General features: G+C 37.8%; 2 protein-coding genes and 1 non-coding gene across 3 annotated transcripts; 2 read left to right on the top strand and 1 right to left on the bottom strand.

The window, feature by feature from the left end:
* The first annotated feature begins 11,617 nt into the window (after positions 1-11,617).
* On the top strand, positions 11,618-11,724 carry LOC145044448 (small nucleolar RNA R71). Its single transcript, XR_013681399.1, has one exon. It is a non-coding gene; the product is annotated as a small nucleolar RNA R71 (small nucleolar RNA).
* Positions 11,725-18,078: 6,354 nt separating this feature from the next.
* On the top strand, positions 18,079-21,011 carry LOC145041096 (E3 ubiquitin-protein ligase RGLG2-like). Its single transcript, XM_078989020.1, has 11 exons — positions 18,079-18,436; positions 18,539-18,623; positions 18,992-19,132; positions 19,240-19,353; positions 19,440-19,537; positions 19,605-19,684; positions 19,779-19,884; positions 20,111-20,238; positions 20,331-20,463; positions 20,561-20,617; positions 20,749-21,011. Exons 1-11 carry the CDS (start codon positions 18,239-18,241, stop codon positions 20,830-20,832), a joined length of 1,224 nt encoding a protein of 407 aa, XP_078845146.1. The 5' UTR covers positions 18,079-18,238; the 3' UTR covers positions 20,833-21,011.
* Positions 21,012-21,030: 19 nt separating this feature from the next.
* On the bottom strand, positions 21,031-23,685 carry LOC145041095 (U3 snoRNP-associated protein-like EMB2271). Its single transcript, XM_078989019.1, has 7 exons — positions 23,122-23,685; positions 22,611-22,953; positions 22,285-22,509; positions 21,980-22,205; positions 21,734-21,900; positions 21,459-21,524; positions 21,031-21,370 (listed from the first exon to the last, which is right to left on the bottom strand). The coding sequence occupies exons 1-7, from the start codon at positions 23,559-23,561 to the stop codon at positions 21,290-21,292; spliced, it is 1,548 nt and encodes a 515-aa protein (XP_078845145.1). The 5' UTR covers positions 23,562-23,685; the 3' UTR covers positions 21,031-21,289.
* Positions 23,686-25,454: the final 1,769 nt, after the last annotated feature.

Below are 25,454 nucleotides of genomic sequence, written 5' to 3'. Positions count from 1 at the left end.
CGACCTAACATGACAATCTCTGAAAGAAGAAGGGTTAAATGGTTGAACCTGAATTTCGGGATGTTTCAATTCTCCCCCACTAGAACCAGAATTCGCCCTCGAAGTCTTATACCGAAAACAACTCCGGATGCTGCTCCCACATCTCTGACTCTGACTCCCATGTCAGCTCGGACCCTTTCCGATGCTGCCACTGAACCTACACCAACAGTACCTCCTTGTTCCTCAGAACCTTGATCTTCCGATCCCGAATCGCAATTGGTTTCTTAGCATAATTCAAGCCCGCATCCACCTAAATATCCTCCAGCGGCACAACCACCGACTCGTCGGCTATACACTTCCTCAACTGAGACACGTGGAAGGTATCATGAATCGAGCTCAACTCCGCAGGTAGCACCAATCGATATGCTACTCTGCTTACCCTTGCAATCACTCTAAATGGCCTAATATACCGGGGCCCCAGCTTGCCCCTCTTGCTGAATCGAATCACCCCTTTCCAAGGAGACACCTTTAGGAGTACAAAATCCCCAACCTGAAACTCGAGGTCGGATCGTCGCCTATCTGCATAACTTTTCTAGTGACTCTGAGCGGTCAACAACCTCTGTCTGACCAATTGTATCTGCTCTGTCGTCCGAAGCACTATCTCCGTACCACCCATCACCCCAGCAAATGGGGGTCCGACACCTCCTCCCATACAACAGCTCAAAGGGTGGCATATCAATGCTCGAGTGATGGCTGTTGTTATAGGAAAACTCAGCCAAGGGCAAATACGTGTCCCAACTTCCTCCGAAATCCAATACACATGCCCAAAGCATGTCCTCGAGCGTCTGAATCGTCCGCTCACTCTGTCCGTCCATCTGTGGGTGGTATGCGGTACCGAAATGCAACCTCGTACCCAACTCCTCGTGAAACTTCTTCCAAAATTTGGAAGTAAAACGCACATCTCGGTCTGAAACAATCAAGATCAGAACTCCATGTCGCGATACCACCTCCCTCACGTACAACTCTGCCAACCTATCAGCAGAAGAGCTCTCACTGATAGCGAGAAAGTGAGTGCACTTCGTCAACCTGTCCACAATCACCCAAATCGCATCGACACCCCTGGCAGTCCTCGGCAATTTGGTGATAAAATTCATGGTGATTTGTTCCCACTTCCACTCGGGAATCTCTAATGGCTGCAACTTACCATGCGGACGCTGGTGCTCGGCCTGAACCTTGCGATAGGTCAAGCACCTCTCTATGAACCCTGCAACATCCCTCTTTAGACAGGGCCACCAATATTCCTTCTTCAGGTCCAAATACATCTTAGTGGCCCCGGAGTGGATCAAGAACTTCGATCTATGCGCCTCCTCTATCAAGACAGTACGCGTTCTGCCCACAAACGGTACCCAAACCCGAGTAGGTGCGATTGCGCCTCCTCTATCAAGACAGTACGCGTTCGATCTATGCGCCTCCTCTATCAAGACAGTACTGCTGAGTAAACTGCTACTCGCCGAGTAGGTGCGATTGCACTCGGCGAGTATCAGCGATATTTCAAAAAAATTCTAAGTTTTAAATTAACTAAAACAGATACTAAAACCTAATTACTAATTACTAAATTGCAATAAATAAACTTTATGCAAGTAAACTCACACAAAGGATCGAAAAAATAGGAATTAGCTTAATTATTTAGAACCGTTCCCCGGCAACGGCGCCAAAAACTTGATGTGTGTTAATTCAACTAGTTTTATCCCTACTTTTTATTAATAATTTGAGCACACAAAGGCAGTGAACCTGTCTTTAAGTGGTATAGATTGATAAGTAAGGTATCGAACTCAGGCAACGGAAAATTAAACTAATAGCTAATTTTAACTAAAACAAATAATAAAAGTAAAGGGTTTTCTCTAGTTTTGCAAGACTAGAAACTTAGGCAATTTAAATTAACTAATTAACTAAAGCAACAACTATTCACCAAATTTGATAAAGATGTTTCCATTTAGGTTCAACCAATTCACTCCTATGGTTATTTAAGTTTAAGATAGATTAATTGCTATTGGTTACCAATTATAATAGTTAGGTTCATATTCATTACTCCTAACCCTTAGACAATTAACTAATTTAAGCGTTGATCAAGTGTTTAAACTAATTAATTCCCTAGATTAATTATTTGGATTAAATAAGATTTGTAATGGTCAATTAAGTTATTAATTCAATTAACCTCTTGTTGATGGTTTCTCAAACAAGCTCACACATTAATCTTCCTATTTTCTTATTAATCTTAGTTTCATAATCATTACTTCTAAGCATATGGTTTAGCATTCACATAGACATATGAGGTTAACAATTAAGTGATGTTCATGCAACCTAATTGCCTTCCAATTAACAGAAAATAGTAGTGATTAATACATAAGGTTCTTTAACAAACTTAATTTAATAAATCACCAAAAGACAATTAATCATTAATCAATAATCAAACCATAGGAGTTCTTTGGTATTCTCCAAACAGAAACAAAAACGAATTTAGCTCATAATTGTAGTAGAAACAAACATAGAAACAAAGTTTACTAAAGCAAACATGTTTAATTCCTAAGTCTAAGTGGTAGAATTAACCTAATTGCTTGAATTCTTCCAAATAGTGAAGCCTAGGGTTCTTCAGCGCCTTTTGAATCTCTTAGTCGCAGCCAATCCTTCAAAATTCGCCAAAGGGTTCTTTTTCTGAGATAAGGATTCGTCTTATATAAATATCCCAAAACAGGGTGTACTCGGCGAGTAGCAGAATCAACTCGCCGAGTAGATCCATACTTATCCGTCTTGAATCAGCAGTCGTATTTATCTTCTGGAATATCCTCGTGTACTCGCCGAGTAGGGTCGATCTACACGCCGAGTATATCCCCTTCTTTCACTCTTTGATCTTCAATTGCTTCCCTTTTCTCCTTTTTGCTTCCAAGCATATCTTTTGGACTGAAAACACAATTCACAACATTTTAAGTACCTTTTGTCCACATTATTCACATAATTAATTAAAAATAACTAAGAATATATGCTAAATAATTAACTAACTATGCACATATCAAAATACCCCACACTTGACTTTTGCTTGCCCCCAAGCAAAACTAGATTTTAAACATATTAGAATCACATATAATAACTCCAATCCAACCCAGCCATTACGCCAAGACCGCAATGCATGCATTTGTGTCTAAAATTTCCTAAAAACCCCCCATACTTCAAATACTCACAATCCTCATAAACATTCGCCCACTCACCCCGAACTATGCTCATTTTATGCAACCCTCCGAATCCATCCTCAGAAAATCTCTTTACCCTCAAGGTATTTTTAATTGAGCAACCCAAGCACACATATTCTAGAATTACAACTTTTTGATATTACTATGGAGCTCTTTGAATTCTTCACTTTCTTGATATTTGATCTTTGATATCTTTGAATTCACCAACTTGTATTGACTTTTGGTATTTTCAACTCTTTGGATTTCTTGGAATTTTGATCTTTAGATCTTCACTTCATTTGCTCCAAAATTCTTACAATTTTTTCTTGTAATTCTCTTTTTTTTTTTTACATGTATACCTCACTTTTGTCACTCAAATCCCTACATGCTTAAGCAGGGGCGCTCAATCTCAACCTTTATTGGCTAATGATAAAAATTTTCCTGGATACATTTCAGGTTTAGGCTGCTAAACATATTGCATCCCTCAAGCTGAGCAAGGTCTTGTTTTTGTCTCATGATTTCACTGAAATAAGGAAGCAATAAATGCACTAGAACGTATATAGGCTCAACTAAACATTTGGGTCTTCATGCAATTATTAATACAATTCTAACATGGAATCCTAATTTTTACCAAAATTTTCTAATTAAAGACCTAAGCATTTTTGGTATGCAACAATTGTTAAAAATTAGCTTAAATTAAGATTCTAAGTGTTCTAAGATGTGACTAACCCCCTACCCCACACTTATTTTATGCAATGCCCTCATTGCATACTATACCAACTAAAAATGCAAATAGAGAGAAAGTTGGAACAAACTCCCCTGGGGTAGCAGTCGCTAGGTTGATACTATCTTCTTCAACTCCTTCTTCTAGTGACTTTAACCATGGGAACAGCTCATCCATGGCACGGATGTCATGCATCTCGTGTGGTTGATAGCTCGAAAAACTCCAAGGAAAAGGGTTGTTGAACAATCTTCATTAGAAATTATAAAGAGTATATGACTGGTGCAGAAAAAATTGGCCAGAGCAATTCAGAAACTCCTCCTGTAACAGGCTACTCGGCGAGTGGAACTCGATGGCAAAGAAGTTCGTGTAAAAGCAGATGTACTCGCCGAGTAGTGTTAGTGCACTCGGCGAGTAAGGCGTATATTTCCAGATTTCTGTGAACTGCTATCTCTCTTGACCTCTGTGTTGAAATGGAAATATAAATGCATTCTCACGCGAATTTCCTCACTCCATAAGACTCTCGACTCGTACGGACTCAATCCTAGGAACAAGACTCCATAATCACTCATAAAGACTCTCATTCCTCTCTTGACCCTTCCTAATTAGCATGCTTCCTAGCTTCAATACCTGAAAAAAAAAACTAAAAGTAACACTAATATTTCAACCACATAGCCAAATCCATCATGTCCACAATTGTCTTAAATCAAACATCATAAACAAAACCATACAAAACAAAACAAAATCAAATCTTCAATCTTCCTCTTCCATTCCGGCTCCTCCAGCTCCACTACCTCCTTCTCCACCCCTTCTTCGCATCCTCTCATCCCAATCCATAATATACGGGTAGTCGGGTCCAGGTCGCGGGGCAATGTGCATTTGTTGGAAAAGATACTCGAAGGATTGATTGGTGTAATTAACCCCTCGCCCAATATCATCCAAGTATTGTCGGTACTCCACTTGGTTCCAACTCTCGTTATCCTCCACCGGAATAACCGGTGGGTCTTCCCGTACCCGCTCGCTCCTTGGCCTAACCCGCCTTCCCGGCTCCTCGGGGACCGCCGGCTCATCCTCATTTGGGATAGTAAAGGAATCACCAAATTTCTCCACTATCTAAACCCTCCTATAAAGTGCAGTGTTAAACGGAGGAGGGTGGATAATCGTTAACGCTTGAGCTTGCGGCAAGTCCAAGATCCCAAATGATTTCGCAAGCCGAGTAATGAACATGCCCCCATTTATCTTCGAGTTTATCTTCTCCTTGACCGCCCCCTCCGCAAGAAATTTAGCAATGCAATACGGGAGGTTGCAGAAGACGTCGGGAGTGATGATACTCCACAAGTAAAAGATATCAAGGGTGGGAACTTTGTCCCCATCCTTCCGCATGTTGATCGTGCTTGCAACAAACCGGTGAAGGAGTCGGTAGATCAGAGAACGGATATGACCTTCTTGAGCAGTAGAAGGTATGTAGACTCGGTTAGCAATTGTACTCCACCATGTCGATGCCACCACCTCCTCGGGGAGTTCTTTGTAGGTATTCTCCAAGAAGGCTTCAAAGTAATCCGTCATCACCATGTCTTGATCGTAGATGCCCAACCGCCAAGAGAACTCAACCATGCTGCATTGTCGCAGCTCCCCACCCAAAGAAAACGAGATCGTGTTTGGATTGTAAAACTCACTACCACCTCGGAATGAGATGGTAGTGAAGAATTCCCAGCACAACTCCGCGTATACTGGCTCTTGGATCTTGAACAATTGCAACCAACCATCACAAGTGATGTTGGCATAACCCAAGTTACAATCTTTCACCAAATATGGGGTGAGTTCCTCTTCCAAGCCAACATTGCCCATCCATCCCCAATCCACTGCATTCGGTAGGTGGATTTCTTTCTGTCGAAGTGCTTCCAACCTGTTTAGTGCTCGAGTTTTGGAGGATTTGGAGGTGATTTGTTGAAAGGCTAACCATGGCATATCACCATGGCCTCCTCCACGTGATGACTGGCCTCTTCTTGCCATTCTATCTGCATACACATATCAAAAACACAGCAACAAATATCACCCAGTAATTAAAACAGGAAAATTTATGATCTGATTGTGACCTACTCGCCGAGTAGTATGAACTTATTGACAGATCGAGATCGGATCTGTGTAATCTGTGCAATAGTCCAATTTGTTCATAGGGTTTTGTTGTAATTACTTTTCTAACCATAGATCTTGAAGAAATTACTCCTAACAACATCTAATTAATGAGTAAATGAAAACCCTAAAAATTGGGAAAAACTCCCCAAATCCGAAATCACATCAAATATAGGAAGATATGTGATAAAGATTGAACCTTTCATGAAATTAAAGGGTAAAGATGTTACCTTGTTGCTTGAATGAAGAGAAAAGAGTAGAAATTTGGAAGATTCTTGAAAAATGCTTAAGGAGGCGGCTGAGAGGAAGTGCTCGGCGAGTGTTGGGATGAAATGGTGAGTAATAACAATTTTTACAGGCTTTAATTTACTGGGTTTGAACCGGCTACTCGCCGAGTAGAATGGGTCTACTCACCGAGTAGATACGCGTGTTATCAACTTTTGGCTGTAAATCGGCATTTACTCGCCGAGTATAGTCGATATACTCGCCGAGTAGATGTCACAGGTTGAAAAAATTTGTGAATTTGCCAATTTTACTATATGAATTCATTTGTTTAGCCCTTCCACCCCACACTCAAAGCATAGCTTGTTCTCAGGCACTTAGAAACATAGAATAAACGAAGAAGAATGAAAAAGAAAGAAAGAAATAAAATGAAAAATAAAGAAAAGGAAAGAAAATGCAAACTTGATACTCGGGTTGCCTCCCGAGAAGCGCTTCTTTTGATGGATTCATTAGCTGGACTCCGCCCCGTCTACGTGTTTGCAATTCCGCACAGTAGCAGCTCCTCCAATCCTTCATTTTGGGGAACACCTTCTTCATATTTCTTCACTCTATGACCATTGACTTTGAATGGTGTGCCGTCTCTTGATATCAATTCTATAGCCCCGTGAGGAAACACCGTCTTGACCAAAAAGGGACCATCCCACCTTGATTTAAGTTTGCCCGAGAAAAGTTTTAATCGGGAATCGAAAAGTAATACTTTTTGGCCTTCATGGATGTCTTTGCTTTTGATTCTTTTATCATGCCATCTCTTGGTCTTTTCTTTATAGAGCCACGAACTAGAATAAGCCTCATTTCGGAGTTCTTCAAGGGCATTCATTTGCATTAAACGGTTGGTCTTCAATTCTTCTATATCAAAGTTGCACCTCTTTAAAGCCCAATATGCCTTATGCTCGATCTCAACCGGTAAATGGCATTGCTTTCCATAAACTAACCTATATGGTGTAGTACCAATAGGTGTTTTGAAAGCGGTCCGAAATGCCCATAGCGCGTCATCCAATTTATCCGACCACTCCTTGCGATTGCTTCCCACCGACTTCTCTAGAATACGCTTCAAGGCTCGATTGGTCACTTCCGTTTGTCCACTCGTTTGTGGATGGTATGACGTGGAGAATTTATGGGTCACCCCATATTTCTCGAGCACCTTTTCCAATTGATCATTGGCAAAGTGTGTGCCTCGGTCACTAATCAAGGCCTTCGGAACACCAAACCGGGAGAATAGTTTCTTTAAGAATCGTACCACTACCCGTCCGTCATTTGTAGGTAAAGCCTGCGCCTCCGCCCATTTCGAGACATAATCTACCGCCACAAGTATGTATTTGTTTCCTTTGGATGTGGGAAAAGGTCCCATGAAGTCAATGTCCCATACGTCGAACACCTCGCACACTTGAATGCTATTTTGTGGCATTTCATTCGAGATGAAATGTTTCCAACCCTTTTACAAGCATCACATTCTTTGACATATTGGGCTGCATCTTTGAAGATTGTAGGCCAATAGAACCCAATGTCAAAGATCTTCTTTGCGGTATAGTGTGCTCCATGATGTCCTCCCGTGGGCCCGCTATGGTAATGTTCTAGTATTCTTCGGCTTTCCTTCCCGAACACACATCTTCTTATAATTCCATCCGCACAACTTCGAAAGAGGTATGGATCGTCCCAAAAGTAATATTTGATCTCCGCAAAGAATTTCTTCTTTTGTTGACTACTATAATCCTTCGGGACGTAATTTGTAGCTAAATAGTTAGCTATGTCTGCGAACCATGGCTCCTCTCCCACGGACACCATAATGTATTCATCTGGAAAGTCATCTCCATCCTTATCTTCTTGCAATTGCGGGTTCTCGAGCCTAGATAAATGATCGGCCGCTACATTCTCCATTCCTTTCTTGTCTCTTATCTCTATATCGAATTCTTGAAGGAGCAGCACCCATCGTATTAGTCTTGGCTTGGCATCCTGTTTGGAAAACAAATACTTGATAGCCGAGTGGTCAGTAAAAACAGTGGTTTTAGATAAAACCAAATAAGGGCGAAACTTGTCAAAAGCATAAACCACGGCTAAACATTCTTTTTCAGTAGTAGTATAATTCTCTTGGGCGGGGTTTAAGGTCTTGCTTGCATAATAAATGGGTTGAAAGTGCTTATCAACCCTTTGAACAAGGACCGCTCCTAGTGCATAGTCACTAGTATCACACATGATCTCAAAGGGTAAGTTCCAATTTGGTGCTATAATGATCGGGGCATTAGTTAATTTTTCCTTTAGAAATTCAAATTCCTCTAAACACTCTTTAGTAAAATTAAATGGTGCATCTTTTAGTAATAATTGTGTTAGAGGTTTCGTAATTTTGGAAAACTCTTTTATAAAACGCCGGTAAAAACCTGCGTGTCCCAAAAAACTTCTAATGCCCTTCACATTAGTTGGTGGGGGTAATTTGGCAATGGTGTCTATCTTTGCTTGATCCACCTCAATTCCCTTTTTAGAGACTTTGTGTCCCAAAACTATACCCTCCTTGACCATGAAATGACACTTTTCCTAATTTAGGACCAAGTCGGTTTTCTCACACCTAGCAAGCATTGAATCAAGATTTGTGAGGCAGCCATGGAAAGAAGATCCGAATACAGAAAAGTCATCCATAAATACCTCCATGAACTTTTCCACCATATCATGGAATATGGCGGTCATGCACCTTTGAAATGTTGCAGGTGCATTGCATAGTCCAAATGGCATGCGTCTATAGGCGAAAGTCCCACTTGGGCATGTAAAGGTGGTCTTTTCTTGGTCCATTGGGTCTATGGGTATTTGAAAATACCCTGAAAACCCATTTAGAAAGCAGTAATAGCTATAGCCTGATAGTCTCTCTAACATTTAATCTATGAAAGGAAGGGGGAAATGGTCTTTGCGAGTGGCATCGTTTAGTTTTCAATAATCGATGCACACTCGCCAACCGGTTACCGTTCGCGTTGGAATTAACTCGTTCTTTTCGTTGGTGATGACCGTCATTCCTCCTTTCTTGGGCACCACTTGGACCGAACTCACCCATGGACTATCGGAGATGGAGTAGATGATTCCTGCATCCAAAAGCTTGACTTCCTCCTTCTTGACGACTTCTTGCATATTCGGGTTCAATCGTCTTTGATGTTGCACCACCGGCCTTGCTCCTTCTTCTAAATTGATTTTGTGAGAGCAATAGGATGGGCTTATTCCCTTGATGTCGGAGATGCTCCATGCGATAGCTCGTTTCCTTTTCTTCAACACTTGTACAAGTTCTTCCTTTTCCGTCTTGGATAGGTCCGAGGCTATGATCACAGGCTTCTGATTTCCTTCTTCCAGAAAGGCATACTCTAGATGGTCAGGTAGTGTTTTAAGCTCCATTTGGTTGTGCTTAGTGATGGACTCGCCGAGTGCAGGTTTGGTACTCGGCGAGTTGGTAGCTGCATTCACGACTTCTGGCTTTTCTTCAGTTGTACTCGGTGAGTAGATCGGGTCTACTCGGCGAGTAGGGCTCTCAGATTGCTTCTTTATTTCTTCATACTCCGCTTCTTCCAACAGTCTTTCAATCTCTAATAAGTCCTTTTCTGGGTCAAATGCTTCATCCAAAGCTTCAAACTTGCTGGAATCTTCAGGTATGTCTTCTTCTAAGAGTTCGTCAAGCATGTCTATTGAGAAAGCCGTGTCGTCACTACTCCTTGAGTACTTCATGGCTTGGTCTACCCCGAATGTCACTGAATCGTCCCCAACTCGCAATGTGAGCTTAGAATCTCTCATGTCTACGATAGCGCTAGCTGTGTTGAGGAAGGGTCTTCCAAGGATAATTGGCACTTGCGGATCCGCCTCCATGTCTAGAATGATGAAATCAGCCGGGAAGACAAATTTGTCCACTTTTACTAGAAAATCTTCACAAATGCCTCTTGGGAAGGTGACAGTTTTGTTTGCCAAATGAATTGCCATTCGAATTGGCCTTGGCTCTGGGAGGTCTAGCTTCTTAAAGAACGAGTATGGCATAAGGTTCACACTTGCTCCAGAATCAGCTAAGGCATGAATTGCAGCCAAGTTGCCAAATTGGCAAGGTAGAGTTAAGCTCCCCGGATCACCCTTCTTCTTTGGTAATTTGTTTAGCATTGCTGCGGAGCAGTTCTCATTAAGCACTACCTTCTGCACTTCTTCCATCTTTCTTCTGTTGGTGAGGAGTTCCTTAAGGAACTTAGCATACTTGGGCATTTGCATGACGGCTTCAATGAAGGGAATGTTGATTTGAAGAGTTTTAATGTGGTCAAGAAACTTCTGATATTCCTCTTCCTTCTTCTCTTTCTTGGCTCGGGCTGGGTATGGCATTGGAGGCTGGTATGGTTTCAAGGGCGGCTGTTCATTCATTTTATCAGGGGTACTCGCCGAGTCCATCGGCCCTACTCGGCGAGTAGGGCTCTCAAATTGTGAATCTTGGTTTTGTACTTGTTCTTCCGTTCCTTCCTTCTGGGAGTCCCTGGTTGCTTCAGTTCGAATGGGGGCCAGGGGAGTGATGATCTTCCCACTTCTTGTTGTGACAATGTTTACTTGTGCGCCTCGTGGGTTGTTCTCGGTTTTGCTAGGAAGCTCACCCGGTGACCTTTGGTTTAGTTGTTGAGCAAGTTGCCCAAGCTACGTTTCTATGTTGTGGATGGATGCTTGCTGGTTCTGGAGCATTGTTCTTGTTTCTTGAATAGCAGCATCATGGTCACTATGTCTTTTCTTGGAAGCGGCTACAAATTTAGTAAGCATATCTTCCAAGCTTGGCTTCCTCTCTTGCACCGGCTCCTCCTTTTGATAAAAGCCTCTCCCTTTTTGTCTATACTTCTCCTCCTTGGCCTTCTTGTACTCTTCGTAAGGTAGCCACTCTTTCTTTTGTTTACGCCAATCCTCATCATATCTGTCACCGCTCGAATAGCATGCTTGTGCCTTCTTGTTTCCATTCTCATCCAAATCGCAATCTCTAGTGAGGTGAGGTCCATTGCAGTTTTCACAACCCACCCGAATAGCATGGATAGTTTGATCCATTTTGTCCATCCTTCTATCCATGGTTTTTAACATGGCCATGACCGCGGATAAATCTTCAGTGGCAGCATACGCGGCTCCCCTCGTGACATCATTCCTAGGGTTGTGGTATTCTCTAGAGTGTTTAGAGAATTCTTCAATCAATTCTTTAATCACCGGGGGTGGCTTCTTTGTAAGTGGGCCTTGCGAGTCTAGCAATTGCCGGGTTGTGACATTGACTCCATCATATAAGATGGAAACTTCTTGCTGGTTGTTTAGATCATGGTGTGGGCAGTTTCTTAGCAGACCTTTGTACCTCTCCCATGCTTCATATAAAGACTCTCCAGCTTGTTGTTCAAAGTTTGCAATGGCCTTCTTCAGTTTGGCTATCTTGGATGGCGGGCAAAAGTGATCAATAAATTCTTCCTTCATTCTGGCCCAAGTGGTGACTGATCCGGGGGGAAGTGACTTGAGCCAGTCTTTGGCAGCACCCTTGAAGGTTACCGGAAGCATACGAAGTAGTTGAGTTTCGCGAGTTACATTTGGAATATTGAAGTAATCAGCAACATCATTTACTTCATCCAAATGTTTGTAGGCATCTTCATGATCTTTCCCATAGAAAGTTATTTCCTTGAGTGAAGCTAGGATATGACCTTTTAGCTCGAAAGTAGCAGTCGCGGGAATTGCGGGTTGCACAAGTCCCGGGCCATGGTCGTCGCGCATCCTCTTCTTCCATTCTCCCATGGGGATTTCATCAATGTTAGCCATAGTGAACGCTAACTCTTCCTCCGACTCGGTTTCTTGCTCGTACGTTGTCTCCTCTCCTTCCTCGGTCTCGTATCCAATATCTTCTTGAATTGGCTCCTCAATTATCAAAGAAGCGCTAGAAGCTCCTGATTTACTGCTCTTCTTTTTCCCAAAAACAGTCTTCAAGTTGGACAATGGTGATTTCTTTGGTGTGCTTGAACTCTCCACGTCCTTCCCTTTGTTTCTTTTCAATGCGGATTCGGGGTCTTCAAACGGGGGTACCAGTGGTGTGTTTGCTCCTCTGGTCATGAAAGTCCTGAAATCAATTAAATAAAAAGCGTAAAAAGAACAAAAAGATTGTAAAAAATAAAGAAAATCTACTGCTGAGTAAACTGCTACTCGCCGAGTAGGTGCGATTGCACTCGGCGAGTATCAGCGATATTTCAAAAAAAATTCTAAGTTTTAAATTAACTAAAACAGATACTAAAACCTAATTACTAATTACTAAATTGCAATAAATAAACTTTATGCAAGTAAACTCACACAAAGGATCGAAAAAAATAGGAATTAGCTTAATTATTTAGAACCGTTCCCCGGCAACGGCGCCAAAAACTTGATGTGTGTTAATTCAACTAGTTTTATCCCTACTTTTTATTAATAATTTGAGCACACAAAGGCAGTGAACCTGTCTTTAAGTGGTATAGATTGATAAGTAAGGTATCGAACTCAGGCAACGGAAAATTAAACTAATAGCTAATTTTAACTAAAACAAATAATAAAAGTAAAGGGTTTTCTCTAGTTTTGCAAGACTAGAAACTTAGGCAATTTAAATTAACTAATTAACTAAAGCAACAACTATTCACCAAATTTGATAAAGATGTTTCCATTTAGGTTCAACCAATTCACTCCTATGGTTATTTAAGTTTAAGATAGATTAATTGCTATTGGTTACCAATTATAATAGTTAGGTTCATATTCATTACTCCTAACCCTTAGACAATTAACTAATTTAAGCGTTGATCAAGTGTTTAAACTAATTAATTCCCTAGATTAATTATTTGGATTAAATAAGATTTGTAATGGTCAATTAAGTTATTAATTCAATTAACCTCTTGTTGATGGTTTCTCAAACAAGCTCACACATTAATCTTCCTATTTTCTTATTAATCTTAGTTTCATAATCATTACTTCTAAGCATATGGTTTAGCATTCACATAGACATATGAGGTTAACAATTAAGTGATGTTCATGCAACCTAATTGCCTTCCAATTAACAGAAAATAGTAGTGATTAATACATAAGGTTCTTTAACAAACTTAATTTAATAAATCACCAAAAGATAATTAATCATTAATCAATAATCAAACCATAGGAGTTCTTTGGTATTCCCCAAACAGAAACAAAAACGAATTTAGCTCATAATTGTAGTAGAAACAAACATAGAAACAAAGTTTACTAAAGCAAACATGTTTAATTCCTAAGTCTAAGTGGTAGAATTAACCTAATTGCTTGAATTCTTCCAAATAGTGAAGCCTAGGGTTCTTCAGCGCCTTTTGAATCTCTTAGTCGCAGCCAATCCTTCAAAATTCGCCAAAGGGTTCTTTTTCTGAGATAAGGATTCGTCTTATATAAATATCCCAAAACAGGGTGTACTCGGCGAGTAGCAGAATCAACTCGCCGAGTAGATCCATACTTATCCGTCTTGAATCAGCAGTCGTATTTATCTTCTGGAATATCCTCGTGTACTCGCCGAGTAGGGTCGATCTACACGCCGAGTATATCCCCTTCTTTCACTCTTGGATCTTCAATTGCTTCCCTTTTCTCCTTTTTGCTTCCAAGCATATCTTTTGGACTGAAAACACAATTCACAACATTTTAAGTACCTTTTGTCCACATTATTCACATAATTAATTAAAAATAACTAAGAATATATGCTAAATAATTAACTAACTATGCACATATCAATGGACTATCCCCATGGACTTTCATACAAGTGCCACAGGTTACCCCCGAGATCTTTCAAACAAGAAAACACATAGACAAGTATCATTTCATATAACAAGTAATGGGTTGGCATTGGTGCCTTCGACCCATGGATATAGTGAGGAGACTCACCTCAGACTGCTGAATCTCACAAATAAATCATTGGTTGTTGGTTTGATAACAATTCTCATGCTATCAACATAAAATAACACCCACTTAATAATTTGATCCCGACCCACACTAAGAAACCAACTAGGGTAAAATACCTATTTACCCTTTACCTAACTTGGTCCAAGACTAAGGCCGAATTCACTACTCAAAAGGTCATGATCATAAATGACCAGTCAAAGCCCAATTATGGTCCACTCTTCTATTGTGGGCCAAAAACCCCCCGCATGGACTTAAATCCAAGGGAACCCAAAACAGAAGTCTAATGGCCCGACTAGGCTCAGAGTAAATGATCCAACTCCTACAGCGGGACCTTACGTTGTGACCAGCCCATGGTCACATCATGAGTACCAAATCGACCCAGTCCCAACACAGCGAGTCAAATCAGTTCATCTGTGCGATCCAATCCATTTTCAGGTCGTGACCATACCCTAAGTCACGTCGTAACCAAATCCGGACAAGATAGTCGCGATAGCTAGAATTCCCATGACGTGATAGGCTTATCCCTCACGTTGTGATATCTATTCTGGCTAGCCTTAAGCATTAAGCTCTTAATCCTTTCAGCCATAGCATGGGACTTTCCAGAAGATCTTTTCTAGTCCCAAGGATCATAAAAATTGTAGCTTTACACAATGTTTTAAAACTCACATATTTGGCCGATTACTCATCCGAGTACTCGCTACTCGGCCCCTACTGAGGCGAGTTATAGAATATGCGTACTCCTCGATCGGCCCCTTATTAAAGCGAGTAGTTTTGTAAAACTCGATCAACTCGGTGATTAATATGCATAATACTGAATGATTTATTGTTTAACTCGCACACATGTGATTATTCCTACATATATATATATATATATATATATATATATATATATATATATATATATATATATATCTTAAATTTTCAATAATTATTCACAAAGTGGGACCATTGTGTGTTTCTCAGTTTTTGTGTATTCACATGTATCTAATTTTGTTATATATTTCAATCAACTTATGGTTTTAACTTATTATTTTGACACATATAATTTTCCTAAAAATATTTCTACAAGAATTACTGAATCTAAGGACTCCTCGAGTACTCGCTACTCGGTAGTCATCCGAACAGGTACCGAGTAGCGAGTTCTACAACCATGGCTTTTTCAGTCATGCATATCCAATGCATAACCCAAACTCCTACTAGGTCAAAATTTGGAAAAATGAGATCTAAACTCATACTTGGAGTCTCAAAGTATGCCAAAACCCAGATCCAAGGACTATTTTACGTGGAATGGTTCAATGATCCATAAAGTTGCCAACTTTATGGATCTTAAGCATGTGATCGAAAACAACATGTAAAAAAGGGCTCATAACTTAGATCTAGAATCCTAGAGTAGAAAAGTTCAAGCTTTAAGACTTACAATGGTCCAAAAGCTCCAAGAGACTACAAAGTAGTAGCCCAAAATGCCAAGAGGTCACACAACCAAGATCTTCTTTCAATTCTAAGGACCAAAACCACCAAAATGCTTCAAGGATCTCAAAAATGGTTAAGGACTCTAAGGGGGTGGATTTAGGGTTTCTAGAAAGTAGAGGAATGCAGGAGGCTAGTGAGGGGCAACCCTAGCCCACTCATTCCCTTAAATACCTAAAATATTTGGGTTTGAACATTTTGTGAAGCTCACGTCGTGAGCCCTTCTAGTCTTACATCGTGAGAGTTGAATTTATGGGTCAACCAGTCAATGGACCTTCACGACATAACCAACATACTCACGTTGTGACTTCCAACTAAAACAATAAATTAAAAGCGGAGTACCTCAAATGAACATCAGAGTGTTACATGTTTGCTTAAATGGCTAGATGAAACTTCCATAAAACACCTATTACATATCATGTTACCCATTTGAATAATTATACAAACACATAATTTAAACTCAATATCTTTTAGAATAACTAACAAATGTTTAATTATTTTAAGAAAAAATGACTTAATATGGTAATATAGTTTTCAGTTTGTACACATTTAGTCTTTTTTTTTTTTTTTGCAAAATAAGTCATTGGACTTGGTTTTAAACACACTAAGCCCTTATGATTGAATACTTCAAGTTAAGATGGAAAAAATGAATTAATAAGATAATATAGTTCCCAGTTTGTAGGCATTTAGTTCTAAATATTTTATTGTTGCAAAATAATATTTGTTGTTTTTGTACACATTCATTCCTTATGACTGGTTTCTTTAAGTTTTACTCATATATCATCCTAAGTTGGACGATCATTAATGAGTTGTTTTCATATGTGGCTTATCTCTCACTTATATTAGTAACCTAATTTATGAATCAATCAAATAATGTTGATGCCTTATTTTCTCTAAGAATAAGATATATTTGGCTTTGATTCTTTGTTCTTTTTAAATTGACATTCTTTCTTACCTGATTAAATTTGTTTTTTGTTACTAAAGAAACCAGGTAAAAAAATGAAAATTTTGGCAATATGTTAATGAAGAACACATTAAATTCAACCCTAAATTTTGAAAATGAGTTTGCATGTGTTAAAAAGTTTGTTTCCTGTCTAAAGAAAAAAAGTGAATGAGTTTGAAGAATAATTTTGTATTGATATGGTTAAAATAACTTGTAATCTTCTGTATTGATATTAAAAGTGTAATATTATTTATCTTATTTATTAAATGGTATATTATATGATCCCACTACCAAACCAAACCAAGACAAATGATATATGATTCCACTGTCTAGACGACTCGCGTATAGGAACTGAAGATACCGTATATAAGAACTGAATGTGTACAAAACTATAAAATTAAAAAATTATAAAATTAAAAAAATAACATGAACTAAATATGTACAAACCATGGTTGCAGAAATCAGGATTGATCAGCGATTTATCGTGGATTAATCGTTTGACGTTCTCCGATCGTCGATGATTAGGGTATTAATCGGAAATTTATGATTAATTAGGTTTGGATTAATCGGTTTTAACGGAATTAATTGGTCAACAAAAGTCAAAAAAGTCAAAATTTTAAAATTCAAAAAATCAACTTTTTTACTCCAAAATTCTCAAATTTTCAAATATTATACCAAAATGTTCAAATTTTCTATTTTCAAATTACAAAATTTCTTATTTTCTAATTTTTGAAGTACTTATTTTTCTTAAGATATATTAATATTTGATTAATTATAATATTCTGTTAATAATCTATGGTCCCCAATTAATCCCCATCAAAACCGATTAGTCCCTTAATATCAATCGACCGTTGAGCTATCATCGAGCGATTTTTACAACCTTGGTACAAACCGAAAACTTAACCTTGAGTAGCCAATCTTAAAGACTAAATTTTTTTTTTTTGAACGGCAAATCTATTCTACTCCTACACTACTCCTAATTCTCCACCTATGTCCCTCACGGGACTTAAACCCTCGACCTCAAGGAGGAAGGGCAACACCCGATACCGCTGGGCTAAATGGATACAAAAACAAGTTCAAAGACTTACTTTACAATAATAATAATAATAACAATAATAATAATAATAATAATAATAATGTGTGCAAACTGACCTATTAAAGGCTTACTTTGCAAAAACTAAACAAGACTTCCTTTAACCCCTTAAGAAAGAGACGTATTTTCAACTCCTTGGTGCAATGGCCCTTTGGTTTTTGTGCAATGGCCCTTTGGTTTGGTTTTTGTCCTTCGACTGTTAACTTAAACTCAGTTTCTCTAATTTATCCTACCTATTTAATGATATTAAATTAAAATATTTTAACAAAACACTCTTTTTCATTAGTCGAAGTCAAAGCCTTATGCTTACAAGGATAATGCTCATTGTTTCCAGGCAATTTCTTCATTAGAACTTTCAGTTTCACTATTCCAATAGTCAACTTCAATTGAACTTTCATATACAGAAACTGATATACACATACATAGACATATATACACACCTAAACACCTATATATTCACATCAAAACCCTCAAAACTCTTCAGTTTCGAGGATTTGCAAGTGTTTTCAGTAAAAATGGGAGGCAAGAATTCAAGAGAAACATCACCAAGAATAAGGAGAGACTCCGGTTATCTATGGTCAACGAGTGTTACTTCCACACCAAGGCGTTACCATGCTCATCCAGCTCCTTATAGTTACGGGCCACCACCGACTCAAAGAAGGTTGGATAGAAAGTATTCAACAATAGCCGATGACTACGAGACGCTTGAACAGGTTACTAGCTTAATTATAATTACTAATATTATATATTTCAAGAAATCATCATTGATTTGTGGTTAAATTCTGAGAAAAATAAAAATATTCGTTATTTTCAAGGTTACTTCGGCTCTTGCTCAAGCAGGCCTCGAGTCATCGAATCTTATTGTTGGCATCGATTTCACCAAAAGCAATGAGTGGACAGGTTAGTCACATAATTTTTTTTTTAAAAAAGGTTGTAGTCATTCTCATGACGAAGTGTCGCTAAGTTTCTCTTTGGATAATTTTCATCATTTGTGACGCTACATATGTTGATTATTTTGTCTTTAATTACAATTTTCCAAGAAATTGTAGAAATGAACTGAAGAGGTAACAAACCGGTCAACCCGGTCAAAGGAACCGATAAATGTTATCTGAAAAAAGCAAAAGCTGAGAATTTGACCAGTCTAGTGTGTTTTAATGATGTCATGAAATGATTATAGATCTCATCTAGTTTCGTTAAATATAATCTAATTTGGTAGTAAATGATTGACATAATGTCATTGACTCATACTTTAATATATAAAAAATTAGGGACAAAGTCGTTCAACAGAAGAAGCTTGCATAACATCGGAGTGGTGCAAAATCCGTATGAGCAAGCAATATCAATCATCGGGAAAACACTATCCGCTTTTGACGAGGATAACTTGATCCCATGCTTCGGGTTTGGAGATGGTACATAATTCTTCTTACAACCAAAAGCAATATATTTTTTAGATTAGTTTTGTCAGAATTTATCAGATTAATTAATATGTTTTTGTTATTTTGAACGTGTTTTCTAGCCTCGACACACGATCAAAGTGTATTCAGTTTCTATCCGGATTCGAGTTTTTGTGAAGGATTTGAGGATGTATTGAAACGATATAGAGAGATCGCTCCTCAACTCAGACTTTCTGGTAAATCACTTTTTGCAACCTTTTCGGCGATACCATATTTGTCACAAAAACAAAGTTTTAATGCATTAAATCTGTTTTCATTTCAGGGCCTACATCTTTTGCACCTATAATAGAAATGGCCATGACAATTGTTGAAGCAAGTGGTGGTCAATACCATGTTTTGCTGATTATTGCCGACGGCCAGGTAACGCGTCATATGCTTTGCAACGAACCATAAAACTGTCGCTAAAAACTGTTTTGTTTTTCTTTAGGTAACAAGAAGTGGTGATACCGAGTTCGGTCAACTCAGTTCACAGGAACGGAACACCATTGACGCCATTGTAAAAGCAAGGTAAAACTCATCATCCTGAAACTTATCAATTGCCAGCCGAGTGATTTTTATAAAAATAATAATTATCCTGAAATATCTTGTTTATTTGTTGCAGTAAATACCCATTGTCGATAATATTGGTAGGGGTTGGAGATGGTCCATGGGACATGATGAAGGAATTCGACGACAACATACCTTCTCGAGCCTTTGACAATTTGCAGGTTTGCAACAAAACTGTCAACAAAAGATTGCATATACCTTTTTATTGTTGCTATAAGACTATTGAATTAACCTCAAAGGGTATATAACGAATTTACAAGTATATATAATACAAGATAAGAAACAAAAGCTTTTTTCTAGGAATACAACTTGAATACAGGTAGATAACTATATTATCTTAGACTTATCGCTAATCGTTGCGTGTAACCAGTTTTTCTTGTTTGCTAGTTTGTAAATTTTACAGACATTATGTCGAAAAATGTGGATCCCATGAAAAAACAGACAGAATTCGCGTTAACTGCGTTGATGGAAATACCTTCACAATATAAAGCAACCCTCGAGCTCAATCTACTCGGGTAATTCCAATTATTTGTTAGCATCGATTTTCACAAAAAGCAAAAATGACAATTTGAATATTTATATTGTTAATTTGACAATTTGTGAATAGTGCCCGGACTGGTTATTCTCCGAACACTGTTCCTCTTCCACCACCTTGCGGTGGTAATTTGCAGTTCACGAATCGAAGCACACGTCAGTATCTTGTAAATGAGACAGTAGTACATCCGTCGTATGACAATAGGGTAAGTAGACATCAAACTGAAAGTTATTAATTTATAAAAGTGATGATATTTATAAAATTTAATGATGTTTTTATGTTGAATTTTTGGTCCTTTTCAGGTGTGTCCTGTGTGCCTTAGTAACCCCAAAGACATGGCATTCGGTTGTGGGCATCAGGTCAGCTTGCTTATACACAAAGTCTTTAGTGCTCAAAATATAGAAAAACACAAAGCATTTTCATCATTTTATTGATTTGGCATCTGAAATACTTTTATAGTGTTCTCATACACAATATCTTTTATTGACAGACATGTTGCAACTGTGGAATCGATCTTCAGTTATGCCCAATTTGCCGGGATGTAATCAACACCAAAATAAGGTTGTATCAATAGCATCAACTCAACAACATAATCTTATTTAGTATCTGATTGATTGTGTTTGACATCGTGTCATGATATTGCCCATTCGTTTACATCATGTTTGAGTCTCCATTGTGAAACAAGTCGTTTTGAATGTATTTTGTATTTATCATGTACAATCGCTTGTAACATAATCAATTTTCTATTTTGTATTTTTGATAGCTCCTCAAGTAAACATGAACACAATAAATAAATAATTTCAAGTAAGGTGGGGATGGATTCTTGATACAAATGTATGTTTTGTAACGTTTATGGGATTACAGAATCCACCCAAATCCATATCGAACAAAACCGTAACCAAAATTGATTTAATAAAAATATGGCACAACAAAATTAGAAAAAAAAAAAAAAAAAAAAAAAAAAAAAAAAAAAAAAAAAGGAAAAACCCGAATGTTGACAACTATGGTGAGACTCAACAAGGGCAGAAGCGTCATTTTGATAGTTGCAATTGGTGTACCACAACACCATGTCGAGCAGCAGGGAGAGACCCCCATCGACCCAATCGGGGTTCCTGTGTAATAAAATGTCATCACCAAATATTAATATTTAACATAATCATTTGTAAGAAAAAGTTAAAAAGATAAAAGGTCGAAATCAACCTTGCCAACTCCAGCAACCAAAAATTTCCCTGATTTCGCAAATGCTAAAGAATTTACGTATCCAACCTATATACAACATATGTTCATCAATAATCAAATATCATAAAAATATTACATTTTTGGCCTAAAATGAAATGCCATTAACCCATTAAATATTTTGTATAAGAAACCACTTTATTGCATGTATTAGAAAATATGTGAAACGTATAAAAGTTATCGCATAAATGAAGATTTAACCCTAACCTAAAAGTAAAAAAATAATTAAAAAAAGTTACCAATGGAAGCTGATAAAGTGGGCGAACACCTTTGGCATCACTTTCAATTTCCCACAGACGAAGAACACCATTACCAGCTCCTGATGCTGCAAGATCACTCCCTCTACATACACTTACTGAACTAACCCATGAATTTACTGATGAGCAAACCTTTTCAGCCAAATCATCTGAGAAAAAAAAAAAAAACAAAACATAAATCATTATTTTTTTAATCAACAATCCAAGATTTTATTTTAAAATTATTACCTTTATCACCATTTGGTAAATCATCATCATCATCATCGGGCTTATTTGGAATCATCAAAGAAGGGTGTGCATTTTTTACAATATGTAGAGGCTTTTTTCTCAATACACTCCAATGCTCAATACTACCATCATCTGAACCCGATAAAAACTCATCATTATTTATAAAACAACAGCACTCCAATGATGATGCAGAAGCCCTAAACACTAGTTGTGACTCCTCAGGAACCTGTATTCACATATCAACACCATGTCTGTTAGGTTAAATGCAAGAAAAAAAGGTTGTGCAGATTATCAAAGTACATTACCTTCCATAAGTGCATGGTGCGATCACGTGCAACAGTCAGCAGGCGTTCTTTTCTTAAGCAATCAATGGTTAAAACATCGCTTTGATGACCAAATAATGTAGTTATGTAAGATCTGTCTTCTGCATTCCATATCTTGATTGTTCTATCATATGAACCAGAAAACAGCTCTGAAGTCCCTTGTCTGAATGTCAAACAGGACACAGGTCCTTTATGCCCTGGAAAAGCCTGTGAAAAAACCCACAGATTTAAAAGAAAGAACAGAGAAACAACACAAGAAATCAACTTCGTTTTGGAAGCAAGTTAGCTTTGGAGTTTGGAAGCAGCACCTGAATATGCTCTCTTGTCCGTGTATCCCATAGATGAACATGTCGATCAAAGCCTCCACTTGCTAAATACCTTCCATCAGAGCTTACAGCAAGAGCTAGAACATGTTTGCTACGTTTTTTAGCTCGACCTTGTGGATCTTTTGCACCATGTGACTTCAATACTTCTTCACTAGGCCAAGCATATGCTTCTGTTTTCCCACTATCAACATCCCACTGGACAATATATCCATCCTTTGAAGCTGAAAAGCCTTTGGAATCGTCTTCTGATAAGACCACGGAAGTTACAGACTGCCTGTGCTTCACTAAAACCCGAAATCCGTCTGTTGTTCCTGGTTTTTGAACCCTTTATCAAATCAAAGATGAATGATTTTAGACCTAAAGTTTGAAATTGATTGTGGATTGCGACGCATTGTTATAGTTTGATGTTATGATTGTTTTCTGATCTTCAATCAGAAGAACTAATTAGAGTCATGAAATTCATGTTTGGATTCTAGAGAAAATATGTATGTACCTTGAAGCAATCAATTTACGAACACGACCACTGTCTTCGAGTTGTTGCGCCTGCAACATACGAGCAACGCGAGAATCCCTGTCTCCATCCTCTTTACCACCTCTTTCATCCACCTCATCATCTTCGTCCTCCTCTTTTCTCAACGAAGCCCTCATCTTCTCCAAAAACGCATCAGCTAATCTCTTCCGTTTCTCAACCGCGTTCTCATCTTCAAACATCTCATTTCCCTCACCGTCATCCTCCACCGCCGCCGCCACGTCTCTGTCTTCATAATCTTCAGAATCACTGCTCTTAATGCTGTCTTCATCATTATCATGTACAAATTTTTTTCGGCGCTTCGAATCACCGTCGAAGAACGGGTCTGGCTTGTCGGATTTAGTCCGCTTGCTTCTGTGACCATTTTGACTGTTATTGTTTTTGAACTTTTTACTTTTCATCATGATTAATGGTTAGAAGAAGAAAGAACAGAACCTCGGATTCTTGAACAAGAAACGGAGGTTGCTGTTAGGGGTTTATGGTTTAAAAATTAGGGTTTATTATTCGTGCCTAGACAACCTGAAGGAGAAGACAAAATGATAGAGAAGGCGGTGATTCAATTGGGCCATTATACAGCTTATTTCCTTGGGCTAATGTTTATTACAAATATTATACTTGATCATAAATCTGGGCTCTAGGCAGCCTCTAGCCTCATTTAACCTAGTTTGGCTTAACTTTTGAATAAAATTTGTTATTAAAATAACCATTTAGTTTTTGGAAATTTAAATGATTCTTTTTTCTTTTTTTTTTGGAATTGGAGCAACAGAAACCTCCTCACCATACCCGAGTTCAATTCATCCCGAAAGGCATATCAAACCCAAAGGGATTCCAGGGAAAACTCCCCTACGAGAGGCTATTTGCAAGGAATTAATGGGGTCCCTAAGTACATGGGCTGTAAACCCCGTCCATCGAACTAAAGTTACTTTGCAGGAGGCATTAATTAGTGTCAGTTATAAATGATATTAATTAGTGTCAGTTATAAATAAATTTAACAGATTCTTGAACAATCCTTGAACAATGTTTATAGCAATAAACAAAATATTTTGATAATAAAAAGATCCAAGAGCACAATACGTTCTATAAAAAAATACAAGATTACAAACAATATGTAAAATGTGCGCTATAAGAAGTTTAGGGAAGAAAATAATTCAAGTATTTATAGTAATTCAAGGGGTGTTTGGCTATCTTTTTCGGGGACTAAAAAGTCATTTTCGTAAAAGTTACAAAAAGACAGTATTTCCTGATTTTTTCAAAAAATCACTTTTTTTATATACAAAATCAAAAAGCTTTTAAAATGATTTTACCAAACATCTTTTGCATTCTATCTTTTCCAAAAAAAAACTTTTGGCCCCTCAAAAGATAAGTCAAACACCCCCTTAGTTTTACATTAAGATCTTAATTCACTAATATCCTCTATTTTTCCAACGAGCTCCTTTGTCGGTGGTTGATCCAATAATAAACGATGAAGACATTAAACATAGTCTTAACTCTTAAAACCATGTAAAAGATTTGCCTATCTAGTACTCTCAAATCTTTGCAATAGGATATCAAATCACTCACAAAAGATAAATTAAATTTCCTCTTATAATTTATTCTTATTTATCCTTCTATCTATGTAAAATGATGATAAATGTCATTTTAATAGAACTAATAACATTTTAGGACGTTATTTCATATGGATAGAAAGATAAGTAAGAATAAAAATAAGAGGATAATTAATTTCTCCTCACAAAAATACTCTCTAACACTTACACAATAATGATATTGAGAGAAATCATACCACCAAGAATGAATTGAAACAAGTATGTAGAGATGATAATATTAAGTTGTGTAACGAAATGTAAAAACTTAATTTTAAAAATGGAGGGTTGAATATGAATGCTAGAGAGACAAATTGTCAAATTCCATCAAGCTCCAAAGTATCCAAATAAGTACCATCAAAACTGAAAAGATTCTAGGAAAACCATATTGTCGTTTGATCGGTCAAAAGGGGGACAAAAGGGGTGATTGGTTTCCATATAGTTTTTCAAAACAACAACATGCATTTGTAAAATTATCCAATTTAAATATTTAATAAAATTTCTAAGCGTATTACATTCAAAAGTATTATGATAAACAATTTATATCCATTTTAATATTTTCTTCACTTGAAATCGTCGCAACATTCAATATGATGTTTTGTCATGCTTCTTAAGGCAATTGTTAATCGTAATAAATCTTCAAATCGATATCGAAATCAAGAAGGGGTTTAGGTCCAATTTGGAAGATTGAGTCATAATTAGGCCTTGGATGACTAT

The sequence above is a fragment of the Lactuca saligna genome, chromosome 4, assembly GCF_052625555.1.
Source record: "Lactuca saligna cultivar CGN05327 chromosome 4, ASM5262555v1, whole genome shotgun sequence".
Lineage (NCBI taxonomy): Eukaryota > Viridiplantae > Streptophyta > Magnoliopsida > Asterales > Asteraceae > Lactuca > Lactuca saligna.
Note: the sequence above shows the minus strand (reverse complement) of the source record. Positions and strands in the feature narration are given on the sequence as shown.